Below are 18,903 nucleotides of genomic sequence, written 5' to 3' on the forward strand. Positions count from 1 at the left end.
TTTCTCCATCTCTAACTTTCTGGTTTGAGGATTGGTCCCACCCAGTGTCTCCAGAGCTAATTCCCCACCTCCCAACCCCAGATTTGGGGACTGAGGTTGAAATCTGACCAGGGACCCAGCTGCTCTTTGAGCAGGGGGCAGAAAACAACAGGAATAGCACTGAGAAAACTCTCTGGTCTTGAGTACCTGACACATTGTTTTCTTTCTATGCTCAAGTAGCTTTCCTTCTTTAAGGTCCTGAACAAAGAACAGTACCTGGCTCTGAATTCGAGCTCCTGCAAAAAGAACCAAAACTAAGGTTCTCCAGGACTCAGTTTCCCCACCTACATAGCTGAACTCAATCTTCTAGTGCTCTTCTAAGCCTAGCAGTGGTGGCACACACCTTTAATCCCAGCACTCAGGCTGCAGAGGCAGGCAGGTCTCTGTGAGTACAAGGCCAGCCTGGCCCACAGATCAAGTTCCAGGATGGCTGGGACTGTTATGCAGAAAAACCCTGTCTTAGAAGAGAGAGAGAGAGAGAGCGAGAGAGAGAGAGAGAGAGACTCTGATGATTACATCTATCTGAAGCACAGTGTGTGCAGATGCTCTGTTGTGAAGACACAGTGAGGTCTGGTGTCATCACGGTGCTCAGGGGTTGGGATCCAAAGGCAGGAGGCTCTCTTTTCGGTACCCATAAGATGGTTCTGCTCCATCTTGGCTCAAGAACAGAGTTCAAAACGGTCCTTAGTAAGTCATAAGACCTAAAGGTCAAAGGCATGACCTTAGCTGTCTTATTCTAAACAACAAAATACCTGGTCTGAGGTGTGGCTACTCCTGACCCTCAAAGCCAGGTAATGAGAAATTGAATCTAAGGTGTGGCTACTGAATCCTAGGAGAAAGAGGAAGAAGTTTATTTGTTCCTTATACATGATACCATGTTCCCCTTTTTGGTTAAGGTATATAAGACTGGTGAAAAATAAACTCGTGGCATTTCAGCATTGGCTGATTTGCCCTCCTGATTTTATTCCTGTGTCTACATCTTTTCCTTTAATGTCCAAAATCCCCCTCTCGGGTATGAACCTCGGGCTGCTCGGCTGTCTCTGACTGCAGCCCCACAAACACAGCTTCCCACAATAGTGAGAATGTGTCAAACAACAAAAACTACAATAGTGAAATGCACTTTGAGGCTATTAATTTGCCTTTGAGAACAACTTTTGCTGTGTCACACACTTGCACAAACCATAGGTTGATGTTACTACCTGTCTTCCTCAGTAGCTCTCCACCTTGTTCATTGAGGCAGGGCCTCTTACTGATTGGACTAGACTGACAGAGAACCCCAGAGATCTCCCTGTCTTGGTCTCCCCATTCATAGAATCACAGGTGCACAGGCTTCTGTGAGTCCTAAGGAAAGGTCCTGATGCTGGCATGGTAAGTGTTTTGCCCTCTAAGCCATCTCCCCAGCACCTAGTAAGTTCCTAGCTGTTTAATAACAGCTTCCCTGGTCTTTGCACCTCTCCCTGACCTCTCCTCCCAGCCTGAGAGGCTAAACCCCCATTTGCCTGTGAGCATTACTAAGAGCATGACTGTTGCCCAAGTGTTCCCAGTCACCCCAAGGAAACAGCTGACCGAGAGTCGAGGGGGCCGGTGGATGTAAACAGAGTTTTATTGACAGGGATAGGGCTGGGGAGAGTCCTGGACTTAGCTGGCCACGTGGCATGCACGGTCAGCTGGAGGTCAAAGAGGGGATGTCACAAGGGGGGGGATGGGTGGCATGGGCCTCTCTGACCACCCCAGGGCTGTATTTACAGGGAGGTCTGCCCACCATCACCCCCCAAGACCCCCCAAGCCCTTTAGAAGCATGTTCCCCCATCTCCCAGCCTGGACCCCCAGGTCCCCTCTGCAGAAGCAGGTTTGAACTCCAAACCGGCACCTCGGAGGTCCCTCCCCCGGGCTTCTCTCCAGAAGTCCCATCATTGGCTCAGCCAACACCAGGGTCTCTGAGGGCGCCACTACCCACATTCTGCGTCGCACACTCGCACACCCACAGTGGCCCTGTCTCACACACACGCACACACACACTTCTATCCCGGGCCCTTGCACACGAACAGGCCATGCACACAGACACACATCCACACACGCAGGGGCCCGGGACCCGGGAGGGGGTCCCTTCTGCGGAGGATGAGTTGAGGCGGGAAGGCTTATGTCTGCAGCTCTGCCTCCCCTCACCCCACATCCTCACCCCATCCCGGCTGCCACCCCAAGAACGGGGCTGTGCAATTTCTTAGAGGAAAAAAAAAAACTCAAACCAAAAAAAAAAAAAAAAAATCAGTATATGCGCAGAAGGTCAAAGGTCGGCCTGCTCCCGCCCACCCCGGGCTTCGTGTCCTGAATCCTCCTAGATGGAGGGGGCTCTTGTGCTTCCCTGTGATGAGGGGACCCCCCACGCGCGTGCGTGGGGGACGGACACGCCCCACTCGGAGTTGGCGAGGCCGGATGACCTGAGCTCGCCCCCCGCCCCCGGTCGCTGTGGTTGGCACCATTGAGGCGTCCACCCGGCCTAGGGCACCGGGGGTGCAGTCCGCTCGCTCGCCCCGCAGGGCAGCAGGTGCGCAGAGTCCGCGGGTGGGTGGCGGCGGGAACGGTGACCCCCGGGCCTGGCCTCGCCGCTGTTGAACGTGTGCGTGCGCCGCAGGGCTGCTGCGGGAGGCCCGTGGGGACCTGGCCTCCGCAGGCTGCTGGTCGCTGGTGGGCTCCACGGCCCGGGCGGCCCATCGCCCGCCGATGGGTCCAAGGGGCCCGTGGGTGCGGACACCACCCGCCGGCGGTCCGGGCTGGCATGGGGTGTGAGCGGGAAGTCTCCGGGATGCGAGGCCCGGCCGGGTCTGGGGGCACAGAGGCGACCATCGGGGCCCGGCTCCGCTGGCACAGGGGGCTGCTCAGAGGCACGCGCGGGCGCCAGCAGCAGTAGGGAGGTGGAGGCGGAGGCCGACAGCAGTGTGTGGCTGTGGTCCCAGGCTCGTGGCCCCAGGGCGTGGGCATGAGGGTGCGGCGTGGGCAAGCGCTTCTGGGGCAGCGGCGTCTGCTCAGGGGTAGGCAGCAGCCCCGAGTCCAGGTCGTGAGGGCCACCATGCAACAGTGCCGCCTTCGTCCAGCCGTTCTGCATGAGCGGGGCGAGCAAGGCCTCTGGGGGACCCCCGGGGCCGCCGCCGGCTCCTCCACGGCCTCCGGGGCCTGTCCCCCTGCGCTCGCCCAGCCGGCTCACACTCAGCACTGCCTCGCCGCCGCCGTGCGCCAGGATGGCCTCCTTGTCCTTGCGCCGGGCCAGCTCCCGCCGTTCGCGGAGACCCACGAACCAGCCCACGCTGAAGCCAGACACCACGGCGCCCACCACGAATGCCGCCACCGAGGATGTCACCAGCAAGTTCACTGACACCAGCCCTGCGCGCTCATCCGAGAGGCTGGCGCGCAAAAGTCCTGGGGACAGAAGGTGGCAGTGCATTCCTTCACTGAAAGCGAGTCTGTACGCGCTTTCTAGGCACTGAGCCACGCCCATTCTAAGCGGGGATCCACTCTGACCCTGCCCAAGTCCCTCACAGGGGGGGATCCTAGGCGGATACTCCATCAACGACCACGCCCCTCAGCCCACCTCTGGAGTATCCTAGACCAGCGCTCCATCCAGACCTCATTCCCAGCTTATGAGCTGTATGTCTGAGCCACGCTTCTTGTCCGTGGGGTTTTTTTTTTTGTTTGTTTGTTTGTTTTTGTTTTTTTGTTTTTTTTTCTGTTACCTTTTCATCATCTCCCAATCAGACGGGTCTCACTTTTACCCCTCCCTGCAGCAGCCACCAGAGGGCACCATGAGCATTGAGTCGCTGTCTGCCCACAGCCTTCCACAGGCTCCCACCTCCCTCAGGGAATCTGTGATATGTCCACCCTCAGCCCATTCCAGGACTGAGTGTCACAAGAATCCCCCAGCTTGTGTCACAACACACAGGGGAGTCCTTTTCCCAGCTTACCTGTGCAGTCCCCTAAGCCTGAGGTGCTAGCCCCGGACACATCTTGCTCAAACATGGCACTGAGGTTGGGGGAAGGGAACAGAAGTAGACTTATCAGAGAATCCTTTGCACCCAGTATGGCACAGGGAGGGGAACGAGGAGTGTGGGTCCTCAGGTGCACCCCCAGCATGTCCCCATTCCCTGTACCTGGTTCCTGGTCTGAGGAAGATGCAGGAACCATCAGGGGCCCACCCGCAGTATGGATCCTGGCTGCCAATACAGTTCCTAGGACAGAGCATGTAACAGCAGCTCAGGGCACCTGGGCCGTGTGACTTCCGGTCACCACAGCTGTGGTGGACTCAGAGTAGTCTTGGAAGTAGAGGCTCAGGTCTGAAGCATGGCCCCAAGTCTGGGCTGGACCTGAGCCCACACAGCCCAGCTACACAGCCTCCCCACTGATCCTCCAATACAGACCCCACCCTGCCCCAGAGCCTTTGCACAGCTGTGTCCTCTGTCCAGTTCACCTCTCCCTCCTTGAACCAAAGCTTTTGAATGAAATCAGGCTCTCCTCCTACCCTTTGCCTCCCACCCTGTGCCAGCCTATGGAGGTCACTCACTTCATGCACCCCGAGTACAGCTGGCAGCGGGCGACAGGCACACGGACCACACAACGGGGGAAGGCCGCCAGCAGGCCACCTGAGGCTGTGTCCAGCTCCAGGCTCAGCAGTCGCTGCCCCCACTCACTACCACTGCCAGGTTGTCCACACCTAGGCACACAGGGTGGCGTGTGAGGCTGGTGTGCCCACCCGTTGTTCAGTCAGCCACTCCCACTTCCCTGGTTATCTCCAGACCTGTCAGGCCGGTAGGTCTCAAACTCCTCCAGGAAGACACTGGGCCCGGCAGTCCCTGAGACACTGGCATTGGGCCTCACAAGGAACTTGAGGACGGTGCCCACCTCGGAGCCAAGGAAGACTATTGTCTGATTGCCCCATGGTCCCGCACCCACATCCACAGCCACTCGGGTCAGCTGGTGCCTGGAACACAAGATGGAGTTAGAGGTCAGTTTGGCCCTAAAGCCCTGCAGGCCTTCCAGCCCAGGTATCATCATCCCCTACATTGTGGGGTACAGGAGTAGTTAGTTACAAAAGTACACACTAACAGTTACAAATGGATATACATGACACCAAGTAGTCATGCTATGTTCTCCCTCCAACCCTCTGCATAGGCTGTGTCCCTGCTCCCTACCCCAGGCCTCTGCACGAGCTGCCCTGGACCAGCCTGTCCCTCGGTAAATGAAGGCTTGATGGTGACTCATCCCTCCTCTCACTATGCCACCCTGAACTATCCCCTCCCCAGCACTGACCGCATCAGAGTCCTCACAATCCAGGGAGCATGGCCCAGGGAAGGTACCGCCTCATCCATCAGTGGGTGGGTCTTCACAAAGTTGAGGATCTCATCTGGCAGGGCACTGGATGCGTTGTACTGCATGCCAGGTGCTGCACAGCACCCAGGCCTAGGGGAAGACAGAAGGGGAGTCAGTGAGGATGCAGGGTATCTGGGTATCTGGGCCTTGCTTTGAATGGCTCTCCACTTCCAGAGTTTCCCACTCTGACTTTACCCACTAAACTCATTGGGGCCTCAGGACCTTTGCTCATTCTGACCCTATTTGCCCTGGGGCCTCACACAAGCCTTGCTCCCTGCCCCAGAGCCTTGGCATATCCCTCAACAAATGAGGGCTGCTGACAGCGGCTAAGGTCTGGTCATTTCCAGTGGTCCTCTGGTGTTGCTTCTCCACAAGTTTCTTTCAGTTTCCCTCCATCATCTCCTCATCCAACACGGTGGTGAGCTGGGCTCCCCTCCTCGGGTACCCTATGAAGATGAATGTTGCTGTCACCTGGGCCGTGGCACTTGGTCTTCAGGCACTGGTGTCCAGATGGACTCGGGGGACTTCTGCTCTCGGAAGCGGCCTTCAAACACAGCAGCCACTTGGTTCATGTCGAAAGCGCAGACGGCTGAGCCAGGGATGCTGCCAAGGAGGCAAGAGACCCTGCTGAGCCAGATGGAGGTGGTGCAATCTGCCCTGTGCAGCCTGAGTCCGCTGCTGCTCTTCCCATGTGAGCAACACAAGCCAATCTACCTCCACACACCCCCAGTTTGGGCCACTGTGCGGCTTCCCCAAGGCCCTCTGCCCCAGGGTCTTTGCATAAATTCACTTCCCACCACTCAGTTCTCGCCTGAATGTCTAGTCTCCCAGAGGTCACTCCCGCTGACCTCTCTCTGTGGACCCTCATTTGCCTATGACTCCCTTGCACTCTCAGACCCAAGTCCAGGCCTTGCTCCAAGTGTGAGCCTCCGTAATTTTAACATATTCCTTGACCACATGGCACATGAGCCTCCTTCCTCCAACCAGCACACAGCCTCTGAACCTTCATATATCCTGTCCCCTCTCCCATGCCCCAGTGTCCCTTTTTCAGGAGCTCTTCCTGCCATTGCCGTAAGATGACAGGACTCTGGGTGTCTCTTTTGTTCTTTGTCCCAGCTTGGCACAGAGCTCTCCTGGGACCAATGACGCCCAACACAGAATGTTTGCTGAGTGAATGTGTGAACCCTGGAATTCTGCTAACCAAACACCCCCCAATGGGCACCCACTGGCGCTGGCTGACCTGTTGCTGGGGGTTGAGAAGACAGCGAGGATCACTGGCCGGCCACCCAGGTTCACCACACCTGTCACAGCCTGCAGTACGTTGAAGTAGAAGTGTGAGTCCCCAGGCACGGAGCAGTTGAGCCGGGCCTTCAGGAAAGAAGTCCACTGCTTCTCCAGCACCCGTGGGGAGCCACCCACATCATTCTTGCACACACGGGCCACTCGGGAGACGACCACCTGGACAAGCATCAGGCATCAGGAATAACCTGAATTAGCATGATGTAGAAATGGCTTCTGCAAGCCATGCAGACAGAGGAAACCTGTTACAAACGACTACAGGGGATCTGATATAGCCTGTGGGACACCAGACACCAGGGAAATGGATGGCATAGGTGAGAATTCAAGAGATAAATGGATGGATGGATGGATGGATGGATGGATGGATGTGTGGGTGGACAGCGGATAGGTGAGTAGATAGGATGGATGAGTGGATGGATGAATGGGTGGATGGGCAGATGGATGGATGGATGCGTGGGTGGACAGTGGATAGGTGAGTAGATAGATAGGAGGATGGATGAGTAGATGGGTGAATGTGTGGGGGGGTGGGTGGATGGATGGATGGATGGATGTGTGTGGGTAGATGGGTGGGTGGGTAGATGCGTTGGTGGATAGATGGGTGGATGGATGGGTGGATGGATGGATGGATGGATGCATGCATGCATGGGTGGACAGCGGATAGGTGAGTAGATAGATAGGAGGATGGATGAGTAGATGGGTGAATGTGTGGGTGGGTGAGTGGATGGGTGGATGGATGGATGTGTGTGGGTAGATGGGTGAGTGGATAGATGCGTTGGTGGATGGATGGGTGGATGGATGGATGGATGGATGGATGCGTGGGTGGACAGCGGATAGGTGAGTAGATAGATAGGAGGATGGATGAGTAGATGGGTGAATGTGTGGGTGGGTGGGTGGATGGATGGATGGATGTGTGTGGGTAGATGGGTGGGTGGGTAGATGCGTTGGTGGATGGATGGGTGGATGGATGGATGGATGGGTGCGTGGGTGGACAGCGGATAGGTGAGTAGATAGATAGGAGGATGGATGAGTAGATGGGTGAATGTGTGGGTGGATGGGTGGATGGATGGATGTGTGTGGGTAGATGGGTGGGTGGGTAGATGCGTTGGTGGATGGATGGGTGGATGGATGGATGGATGGATGGATGGATGGATGCGTGGGTGGACAGCGGATAGGTGAGTAGATAGATAGGAGGATGGATGAATAGATGGGTGAATGTGTGGGTGGGTGAGTGGATGGGTGGATGGATGGATGTGTGTGGGTAGATGGGTGGGTGGGTAGATGTGTTGGTGGATGGATGGGTGGGTAGACTGTAACACACTCAGGTTAATGCTTCTGTGAAGGGCTAAAGAATAGATTGTTTGGTTTATGGTCACGTGTCAGTGAGACTATGTAAAGGCTGGACCCTCTGACGCAGGTGAATTCCATGGATTAGAACTCCTGTCCACCTTCCCTGATGTGAGCTTCTCAACTCAGTGTCCCCTGCCCAGGAATCCCAGGGGGAGTTTTGTCACCTTTTCCAGGTAGTTAAACTCCATGGCAATTTCCCGGAAGAAGAAGTAGACATGGCCACCCCACTCAACTGCGTGCACAAAGTAGGGCTCTGTGGAGAAAATGTTGGGATCCAGGCTTAGTCATCGTAAGGCGGTCTCTGGGGTTCAGAGTGTCCTCAGAACATACTGTGAGCTGTGCCTTTGACTATGAAGAGGGGACTTGGAGTGTGGGTCACAACTCAAAAAAAAAAAAAAAAATCACTGTGTCCACCCTCCCCAAGTCAATTTGTGCTATTTTATGACATGGTGGAGAGTGAGGCTCCAGGGTTTCCTGTTCTGTCCTTCCACTTGAGGATGCTCAGCCACCCACTTCCAGCATGTTCTATTTTACATCAAAATCTTCCATCTACTCTCATCTTTGAAAAGATCAACAGATTCCAAGAATGAGGTCCCAGTCTCTTCGCTCCTGAACTCCTCTGGGACTTCTACTTTGTTGGGGGATGTCAGGTAAATGTCACACCTAAGAGGTTGACACTCTGCTCTTATGGGTCTCACCTTTAAACCACTTGGAGTCATGCTTTACTGTGCGTAGGGTGGGCCGGTCCCCAAGGCTGCGGTAGATGACTGCATCGATGGCTAGGAAGTCAGTCACTGTGGCTGTGAAGAGCATCCCATCTGGGTATGGGGTATGAGAGAAGCAGATCGGGGTGGGCGGGTTAGACTGAGAAGTCCTAGAGAGAAGTCAGGCATGGCGGCACACCCCTGAACCCCAGCACTCGGGAGCCAAAGGCAGGCAAATCCCTGTAAAGTTGAAGTCAGCCTGGTTTACAGAGGGAGTTCCAGGTCAGTCAGGGCTACACAGTGAGACCCTGTCTCAAAAAAACAGCAACAATAATAAAAGGCCCAGAAGGGACTGAGGCAAAAATTGGAACCTCAGCCTAGTGTGGCCTGTCACCAGGCTAAGCCTGGAATCTGTCATGATCCCAGGTTGGGCCTGGATCCCAGGCTGAGTCCCAAAATGCAGGATGAGTCTAAACCCAGCTGAGCCTTGATCCCAGGCTCAGCCTAGCCATCCTGACCCTGAGTGTGTCCCCTTAGAGTCTGCCTCTGAGTGACCAAGGTTTTAGGAATGGAAAATGCCTTTCCTCAGGCTGGATGGGCCAATGGCAGGGATTGCTCACCTGAAAAGAGGGCGACATTGGCATGCTTAGGGTCGTAAGGGCAGCGAGCCATGCCACTGATGTTGTCCCCAAGAGGCTGTAGGGTGTCCATCTGCATGGAGGACAGAGTCTGAGCAATGAATTTCATCCTGCCTGGCAGCTCCAGGCTTCCCCACTCCTCCACTCCAGACAAAACCCTTGCTTCACCCTGTGTTGCTGTGTGACTCTGGTCAGTCAATCAACTTCTCTGGGCCTGAGCTTCCTGGTTTGTGAATGGGCCTGACTCTATTGTCATTCTTGCAAGAAGGGGGGGGGGGAGCATGGCAGGCCTAGCTCTGTATGGCTGAGAGGAAGCAGATGGAGGGTGAAGCAGACCCTTTGGGGCTGAGACTCACACTGTAATTGGCGCAGATGGGATTGAACGCGTTGGAGCCGCACACAAAGAGTGTGGACTCATCACGAAGCAGGAGCACCTTGACGAAGTTCCGACACTCACCCTGAAGTAGGGAGGAAGGTGGGAGGCATGGAGGGTGTCGCTTGGTTCCTATGCACATGGCTTGGGAGCTCAGCCAAGGTCGATCTATGGTATGGGGCTACTTGAATGGGATGAAGGAGGATGGGGATGTCCTGAGTAGACTGAGCACAGCAGCTAGGACATCCCATTTTCAGTGTAACCATAATAACGTGGGGTTCCTCCTCTGAGATGGGAAGAATCACCCTGAGCCTGGCACATGGCAAGGGAAGGTGGGGCAGTCTAGACCGGGCCAGAGCCAGGGCCAGGGCTCTCTACCTCTTGCTTGCCCTTCATCCGACACACATCGATGTCACTGGGATTGGAGCGCCAGGTCAGCTTCTGCCGATACAAAGAAAGTAGGGTGGGGTGAGTGTGGTCCCCAGCACCCCTCAGATCCCTTCTCTTGGTCAAGTCTGTCTGGCACCTCCGCTCTCCTTGCAGAGCCCCAGTCCTGCGCGCCTTCCTTACCCTCTGGTACCGCAGCTCCGTGGATGTGGACGGTTCCAGCTCTACCTGGTATAGGTTGTCTCTGCAGGAAAAGCATGGTCCATAAGACTGGGGGACCCGGTCACCCCTTTCTCACTCCCTGCATGTTGTCACCTGGTCCAGCTTGGCCGCCTGCAGGCCTCAGTGCCCCCTGGCCTTGAGAAGCTGCCACCAGGAGGCGCCTGTGAGCCCTGAATCCATTCTTTTGCTTGTCACCTGTCACTCTCACTTATATATAGGTCCAAGCCTCAAATCCTCTTTTGAGTTCCCCTCTATCACTCGCTCTAGGCACCCAGAAAATTGTGCCCAGACATTGTCCTCAAGTTACACACCTAAGTCAGCTCTGGGCTGTACTCATGAAGCATCCCTCACTCTTAAAACTTAAGGCAAGAGGATCTCTGTGAGTTCAAGGCTAGCCTGATCTAGCATGAATTCCAGAACAGTCCGAACTACACAGAAAAGACTTTCCTTAAAACAAAACAAAGCAAAAACTGACCTCAAGCTTAAGCACCCTCAAAACAGCACCCAGTACCCCAACACTAAGCATTTGCTCCAGTGAGATGACTCAGAGGGTAAAGACAGAAAGCCTGAACATGGGAGTTCAGTCCTCAAGCCCCACACAGAGGGGGAAGAGACCAGCTCCCACATGTCATCCTCTGCACCTGTCCACCTTTGCATACACACCATCACATATGTCACACAAACTCAAGCATGAAGTAAAATGTAAGCCGAGTGTGGTGGTGCACCTTTAATCCCAGCACTCGGGAGCCAGAGGCAGGCAGATCTCTGAGATCAAGGCCAGCCTGGTCTACAGAGTGAGTTCTAGGACAGCCAGAGCTATATAGAGAAATCCTGTCTTAAACAAACAAACAAAACTCCCAGCATTCAGCACCCTTGAAACTCAGCCTCACGATTCACACATTCCAGCCAAGTAACAGGCCCATCAAGCACCCCTCAAATGTGCTATCATGGGCTCCCCAACACTTGCATACCTGTCCCCAATGAACAGTGTCCTGTTAACGCGTAGCACCCGCTGGATGTTGAGGTCCTCAGCACCCTCTGCAGGGGTCAGGCGACCAGGTCCACTGCCCACGAACACGGGGTAGTGGCTAAGGTCTAGAGGAGGGTGTGGAAGAAGGATGCACTTGGAAACAAGATTCCGACCACCTGGGACCCTGACACCTCCCACCCATCGACTTCCCAGACTCACATTCCCTGGGAGCCACACTGAGTGGAGGTGGTTCTTCCGGGAAGAGGCCATGAGCCACCCCCAGGAGCAGCAGCAGCAGGGCCAGGCAGGGAGGGGGCGCTCGTGGGGTCCGCATGGCGAGGACCAGGTGGCCACAGGTGACACCTGCAAGGCAGGAGTGCTGTTGAGTGGCGCGGCCTGCAGTTCCACCATCGGCTGGAAGGGGGAGCACGAGTCCCCTTCCTTCCATAATAAAAGTAACAATAACATTGATAATAATAACGACGCTCAGACGTTGTTTAATTAACAGGCGACTTTACCACATGTGAATAAAAATCTCAGGAAATAGCTGCGAACGAAAATGCATTAGGTAATTAAAAATTAATCACGAGAATTACAATAATGGATATTATCCTAAAACATGAGCTTAAAAACCCAATCTCAAAAAGCATTTTTAAAAAGTCATTCAAATTAAAACGCGAAAAGCCTTAGAGCCTGGCATCGTGGCGCAGGCTTGTCATCTCAGCGCTGGAGAGACTGAGGCAGGAGCATCATTAGGTCTAAGCCAGACTGGGCTACACAGCAAGACCCCACGATAAAAACCAAATAGCCACAAAATTAAAACAAACAAAGAGGGATGCGATTTTAAATGCAAAGGCTGAGCAAAATATAGGAGAATTAAAAGCTTTATAAACTACAACATAAGCGGAACATCCCATGCCTGGTGTCACTGGTGGGCCTGACTTCCTATCCCCTTGGGCTGTTTCCACCTGCTCTCATCCATAACTGAGGAATCCTGAGGTATTTGAATTCACACATGGGACCCCCGCCCTCCAAAACCAGGGCAGGGCAGCACCTCCGTACCAGAAAGGGGTGCAGTCCAAAATCAGCAGCTTCGTTAATCTCCAACAAGCCTTGGGCCTCAGTTTCCCCATCCAGACAGCAAAGGCATCCCCCAGCCCTTCCCTGATCTCGTGTATTGGGGATCTCGGGCACCAGTAGGTGAGGGTGAGGGAGGGAACATCAGCTCCAGAACACAGGGCTCTAACGTACAGGACCAAAAACAGGAAGACCTTGCGCAGCTTCCTCTGCCTGACCCTGGCTTCCAGGATTTGTGACTCAGAGAACGCATGTCCTCGGACACGAGCCTACTTCCTCATGAGTTTCCCAGGCAGCTCCTCCCTGCTCTGCCCCCTGTACCCACCCCATGGTCCCAGATTCCAGGAGGCTGACCTCAGCACTGTGGTTGCCCAGACCCTTGCTACTGCCCCAGCCTCTCACTGGGGGATTCTAGGCGGGGCTCCACCTGACCACGCCCCCAGCTTCTCACAGAGGGATTGATTTAGGTCTGATTCTGAAGCTCTAGACTCACAACCTCAGGAGCCTCATTGGGGAGCTCTGGGTTCAACAAGAGCTCCTGCCCTGCAAAATAAGATGGAATATTAAATATAATTTTTTGAGACTGGTCTTACTATGTAGACCAGACTAGTCTCAACTTCCCCAAGATCCATCCCTGAGCCATGAATCTGGGTCTTCAGTAGCACTATTGAACCCAGGGCTCCAACCCTCCTCTGACGTGCTGCAGCCTCCTTGCACCCCAAAGCTCCTCCTCGCCAACCATCCAGGACGCTCCATCACGCCCCCTCCCCGCTGCGCTCAGCTCATGCTCACCCATATTTGTAACACATTTTCCACCCATCCAGAAAGTTCTCCAGCACACAGGAATGAAGAACACTGTGGGCCTGTCTCCTCCAGGCTCCCACCTCCTCCCTCAGCCCGCAGTCCCCCCCACCCCCGCCCACCCTTTCCCCCTCTCCACTGTTCCTCCAACTATGTTCTGCCCTTTAGCAGGGCTTTGCACAGGCTGACACCCCTCAGTGCCCACAGGGCTCTCCTACAGTCAGGTAGGAGATTTGTTTGCGAATATTTGTATGCGAATACATGATCACCACTAAGAGTTGTGCCCTGCCCACCTCAGTGTCCCCCCAGTCCCCTGCCACACACCTACGGCTACCCCAATACCGAACCTGTCTCAGTTTGAGTGGCCACCCACATCTGTGTTCACATGTGTCCCTGGGTGCACCCCTTCCTGACCTCCAACACCTGCCTTTGTACCTCTTGCATGTGACTTCCACGGTCTACATTCATATGACAGCCCAACCTGAGTGGGGAAACTGAGGCCCAGCATCTGGGGTGGACAGGCCCCACCAGAGGCCAAAGTCCTTTCCTGGGCTCTGTCTCCTGAAGACAACTGTAAATGTCCCAGATGAACGCCCCTCCAGTTGGTAGCTGTCGCACAATGGTCCATGGCTGCCTAGACAGAGGCCTCGGTGTGACTGAGAGGCAGGGCTGACTGCCACCCCAAATTCCTCACCCCAACTTCAACCTCCACCCTCACCCCACCCACTGCCCTGCCCCACCACCTCATCCCTACCCCCACCCTCACCCCATCCCCCAGACCCACGCCCACTCCACACTCACCCCCACCTCAAACTCCTCACCCCACACCCCACCCCTGCACCTCCATAGGAAAGTTCTACCTTCATTCCTTCTTGATTTCAGGGTGGCTGGGGTGCTGTGGAAGGAGCTCATCTCCCTGCCCCCCATTCCCCATAGCCACCAAACAAGTCCCTGCAGGGTTCTCCAGGCTCTGCCCCTCACCTAGCTGTGACCCTGGCTTCGCCCTGTCTGAGCCTCTGTGGACTCCATGGGGATGCAGACTTTCAGTTGACAGGGCAATCCCCCTGCCTTCTCCTCTGCCTCCCCCCACCCCAACCCTCTGGCACTGCATCCCCAGGGGGATCGGGTGACTGGCAGCAGCCGGCCTGGTCCAGTTACTAGCTCCCCTTACAGCTCCTCCCAGCTGCCTGAGACCCACTTGGCAAAGGTAGGGGAGGGGATTTAGCCTTGCCCCTCTCAGCTCAACCCCCACTTCTTGACTCCTCAATATTGGGGCCTCAGTTTCCCCATTCACGAGACGAGCAACAAGTGTGATGGCCCTGCACCACCCCCAGTGAGTCACTGAAGTGAGTGGCAGTGGCGCACAAAGGGTGTCTGAGCTTGCTGTGTCCCCAGTAACGAGGAGCTGGCATACAGCAGTCAGTAAACACCAGGTGAGTGAATGCAGTGGCAAAGGCATGCTTACGAATACCACCGTGCTGTGCCATACATGCCCAGGCCTTGGCACTACAGTGGGTTTACAGAAAGTCGTCAACCAAAATCATGCAAAGCTTCTCACGGGTATGAACCCACATCATGCCTACACCAGCCCCAGGACACATGGAAACCCCAGAGCTCAGAGAGGTTGCACACGTGGCCTAGGTCACATAGCACATCCCAGTGGACAGTGGGGCAGAGAACAGAGTATGGGGACCAGACCTGTGAGCACCCCCACAGACACCTGAGATATGACCAGTGACAGGCGCCAGGCCCCAGGCCTAAGTGAGGAAGACAGGTGGAAATGACTTCCTGGGGAAGACCTTGGGGTAGAGCCCCCCCCCCTGTGACTTCCCATGGTGGGAGTCAAAGCTGGCATCTCTGTGCAGGATTGTGGCTTTGCATCTTCCCAGAACCTGGGAGCCAGACCCTCTGAAGGCAACCCACACAAACACTTTTGGAGCACCTACTGTGTTCCCAGCTCACATCTGGAGCACCTACTGTGTTCAGAGCTGGTAGTATGTCAGAGGACATCTACCTCAGTCCCTGGTGTAGGGGCTGCCTGGACTTTTTACTGAAGAGACAAGTAAAGCTCAGAGTAGGCTCAGCTAGGAAGCAGCCACAACTACTGCCAAGAGGACCTACCTACAGGTAAAGATGTCCCCAGCTTCTGGGATCCCCAGGGCCTGTACTCCCTGCAGTCCTACACCACATTGTCCCCTCTACTCAAGCCACAGGGGCCTCTTCCATCACACCAGGCTGCATCCTGCAACTGGGGCTCTTGCACAGCCATGACCCCTACCTCGGAGCTCTGCATGGCCTTGTTCCCTGCCCCAGGGCCTTTGTGTGGCCTTGTTCTCTGTCCCCACGCCTTTGAACTATCAGCCCAGACATTGGTTTTGTTTTACACATGGAGAAGCTGAGGCTCTAAGGGGGTAGGTTTGATTCAAGTGCTGCTGAAGGGCTGAGGGCCACATCCTGGGAAGGGATCTCTGCTGTCAGAAAGCATGTGACCACCTCCTGCCCAACTTCTACACATCCATCACTGTCTACCTGCAAGGCTGCTTCTCCTTCTCCATATACCTTCTCTGAGCCACAACACAGAATCAAACATTCTCTAGCTTCAGTTGCTTCCCTCCACTACAGCTGCACCTGCACACGGCACAGTGACGCCAGGATCTGCCTCAGTTTCCTCTCCCATGGTCTGGAAGAGTACTGAGGAACAAATAGACAAGCTAGGGTTGCTGTGTGGGCAAGACACAGACCATAGCACACAGGGTCACTGGGAGTGTTTGTTTACTGACCAAATGACTTCTCAAAGTCCCCTTAGAAGCCTATAACCCCACTTAGGGCTTTTGAAAGCATTCAGGAAGTTCCTTAGGGCTGAGCTAAGTGCATCCTGGTAAATGTAGTCTTCAGATGGCCTGGCCTGCATTTCACCTGTGTTAAGAGTCACCCAACCACCATGCCCCCCCTCTTCCAGAAGGACCCGTCAGGGCCTCCACTCTCAGCGGCCCTAAAATCTCTCCTTGTCCGTTTCTTTACAACCCCCCCCCCCACTGCCACGGCTCTACCGCTCTACGTAGCCCCAGGAACCAAGCTCCCACTTCAGAAAGTTCAGGCTTCCTGGGAAGTCCTCCCACTCCCCAGCTCAGTGCTCCCAGCTGCCCCTCCACACCCAGGGTCAGCTCGGGACACCCGCCTTCCTTGGAGGTTTCGGTCACCTTTCTGTCTGGCTCACCTGTCCACAGGCTGACGTCACCTCTTCCAAGGGCAGCTGCCTGCTCGCCCTCTGTCACAGACAGACAGACAGACAAATGCAGAAGGTCTTGAAGCCCCGGAGGACCTCAGGCCCCAGGACACACAGCAGGGAAAGAAACCGGCAGAGCCGGTCATGAGGAGGGCTCACAGAGACTGACCTCCTGCCCCAGGACACTCAGCCAGGCTAAAAGTTCAAACCGACTTCCCGCCAGGGCCAGAGACATCCAGGGCCACTTCGGAAGGGACAGGGACAGAGAGCGCTCGGGTTTCCAGTTGATGGAAAGAGCGTGGTCCCTCCCTTGCTGTGGAATCCAGGGTCCCACAATACCAGGCAGTCCCAGCTGGTACTCAATGTGCCTGTTCCCCCACTTCCTCTTGGCCCCAGGCTGCCATCTACTCAGCTTGAGAGTCCCCAGCAAGAAGCAGTCCCCAGCATCAGACTCTCCCTGGTCCAGACCTCCCCACCTATAACCTCTCAATAACCTGAAAGCAGTCGCGCACCCTGAAAATCTGCCAGAAATTCCAAATCCTGGGACCGAAAAAGCGTACCAGGCAGAAGGGGCCTGGCCAGTCCCTCTGGCCATTCTGTTCTGGGGCCTCCTCCAGCCCAGAGCTTGCTGAGCTGCAATATTGGGGTTCCTAACTCAGTCCACTCAGCTTGGGGTGTGGGTGTCCAGAGACTAAATGAAGAACCTGGGGGTGACACAGACCTCAGGAGGTGACAGAGACCTGGGGGGTGGGGGTGACACAGATCTCAGGTGGGGGAACACACACAGACCTCAGGCAGAGGGACAGAGACCTGGGAACCTCAGTGACACAAACCTGGGGGCACAGACTTGGGGGGGACACACACAGAGACCTCAGGCAGAGGTGACACAGAGCAGACCTCAGGCGGGGGTGACAGACACCTTGCAGAGAGGAACTGGGATCCGCAAGTCCCTTCAGACCTCAGGGCTGTCGCAGGCCTACAATTCGCCATCTGAGGTTGAGGTGGGGGTTCGGCCTGACAGCGGCTCTGGGGAGGCGCCCCAAAGTCGGCGATGGAGAGCAGGATGGGGCACGTGACCCCCGCCCCAGGGACCAATCAGCGCCGCGGTCGGCCAGGGGGGCCACGGTGGCACCCACCCCGAGTGGCTGCCAGAGACTCTCCTTTGTCCCATTGTCGGGCTTTGGGGGGCCTTGGCCGCCCCCCTCCGGGCCGCGCTGCAGCGGGGGCGTTGGCCGCGGCCTGAGTCCCCCCTCCCTCCAGCTGCGCGTCCGGCGGGGATCGACCGGGACCCGAAAGCTAGGGGCGCAGCCAGTGCACGGGGCCGCGTGGGGACCCACGGGAGGTCGCGGCTATGTGTCCCGCCCCCTCCCCCATCCCCACCCATAGGCCGTCGCCCTAACAATTCAAAGCCACCACCGCTGCCCCGGCGCGATCAGCCCCGGCCTTGGCTGCAATCCCCGCCCGCTGCGCAGCCCGTTAGCCCCGCCCAGGGCGCTGGAGCGGCGACCGCACGCGGGGACCCGGGCCAGTGTCGCTGCACGAGGCGCCCGCGGCCTATGCGCGCCCGGTGCGTGCGTCCCCATCGCATCTGTCCCCGCATCTGTCCCCGCGTCCGTCCCCGCATCTGTCCCTGCGTCCCTCCCCGCATCTGTCCCCGCTGCATCTGTCCAAGGTGCGTCCCCGCGTCCGTACCTACATCTGTTACCGCGTCCGTCCCCGCACTCACCTCGCAGCGCAGGCCGAGCACCTTCCCGACTCGGCCCCGGCCCCGGCCCCGCAGCGCCTCAGCCTGGGCTCCCACGCGCGGGCGGCTCCCGCGGGGGCGCAGCGCGGTGTCCGGGCCGGGGCCGCATCTCCGCCGCCGCCGCTGCGACTCGCGGCTCCGCCACCTCCGCCCCCAGCGCCTGAGCCCGGAGCCCCGCAAAACCCGGCGCGGATCAGCGCGGAGCGGAGCATGGATAGGAGGGGGCGCCTCCCCCATCCCCAGCCTCAGTTTCCCTCTGTGCCTCGCACCTCTCCCCACGGGAGTGACGCTGAAGGCCATGGGGTTCAGCACTGAATGGGGCATCTCCAGTATATAGTAGGTGCTCATAGATGCTTTGCTATTACACGTTTAGTGAGTTTCCAATTCACTTGACCCTATCCCCTCCCCTCCCATCCCCCTTCCACCCACAGGAGGATGTGCGGTTAGATCCCACGGCTCCTGTGGCTCATGACATCATTGAACCAAACCACCAGGGTCTCTTTATTTATACTGATTGACTGACGAAGGCAGGCTCTCCTATGGAGTCCAGGCTAGCCCGGAACTCAAGAGTGCGCAGACTAAAGGCCTGCCTAAGGGACATTAGGACAGCAAGACATCTCTTTTCATGCCTGTTTCCCTCTATCAAAAGCCCTCCTCATTCCAGACGTGACCCTGAATGAAAACTCTCATGGAGCTAGGTGCAGGCTTTGTCTCTTGG

The 18,903-nt window shown here is 56.3% G+C and overlaps 1 protein-coding gene across 3 annotated transcripts; it reads right to left on the reverse strand.

Annotated features, from left to right (window-relative positions):
* Positions 1-1,619: 1,619 nt before the first annotated feature.
* Positions 1,620-18,343, reverse strand: Sema6b (semaphorin 6B). Of its 3 annotated transcripts, none has more exons than XM_051177582.1 (17): positions 18,168-18,343; positions 11,557-11,700; positions 11,339-11,462; positions 10,329-10,389; positions 10,137-10,199; positions 9,742-9,843; positions 9,368-9,458; positions 8,742-8,861; positions 8,208-8,296; positions 6,638-6,855; positions 5,869-6,000; positions 5,338-5,487; positions 4,826-5,008; positions 4,592-4,741; positions 4,182-4,259; positions 3,996-4,054; positions 1,620-3,453 (listed from the first exon to the last, which is right to left on the reverse strand). In XM_051177582.1, the coding sequence occupies exons 2-17, from the start codon at positions 11,669-11,671 to the stop codon at positions 2,537-2,539; spliced, it is 2,652 nt and encodes an 883-aa protein (XP_051033539.1). In that variant the 5' UTR covers positions 11,672-11,700; positions 18,168-18,343; the 3' UTR covers positions 1,620-2,536. The 3 variants fall into 3 exon arrangements, with proteins under 3 accessions (XP_051033539.1, XP_051033541.1, XP_051033540.1); XM_051177584.1 differs by lacking the exon at positions 18,168-18,343 and adding an exon at positions 17,361-17,510; XM_051177583.1 differs by lacking the exon at positions 18,168-18,343 and adding an exon at positions 12,400-12,525.
* Between the last annotated feature and the right edge of the window lie 560 nt (positions 18,344-18,903).

The sequence above is a fragment of the Phodopus roborovskii genome, unplaced genomic scaffold, assembly GCF_943737965.1.
Source record: "Phodopus roborovskii unplaced genomic scaffold, PHOROB, whole genome shotgun sequence".
NCBI lineage: Eukaryota > Metazoa > Chordata > Mammalia > Rodentia > Cricetidae > Phodopus > Phodopus roborovskii.

Excerpts from the sequence above, each read along its gene's own strand:
- Sema6b (XM_051177582.1), bottom strand. The coding sequence starts at position 11,671 with ATGCGGACCCCACGAGCGCCCCCTCCCTGCCTGGCCCTGCTGCTGCTG. Across the intron at positions 11,463-11,556 it reads CAGTGTGGCTCCCAGGGAAT|ACCTTAGCCACTACCCCGTG; the intron begins GTGAGTCTGGGA and ends ACCCTCCTCTAG. Across the intron at positions 4,742-4,825 it reads GAGACCTACCGGCCTGACAG|GTGTGGACAACCTGGCAGTG; the intron begins GTCTGGAGATAA and ends CTGTGTGCCTAG.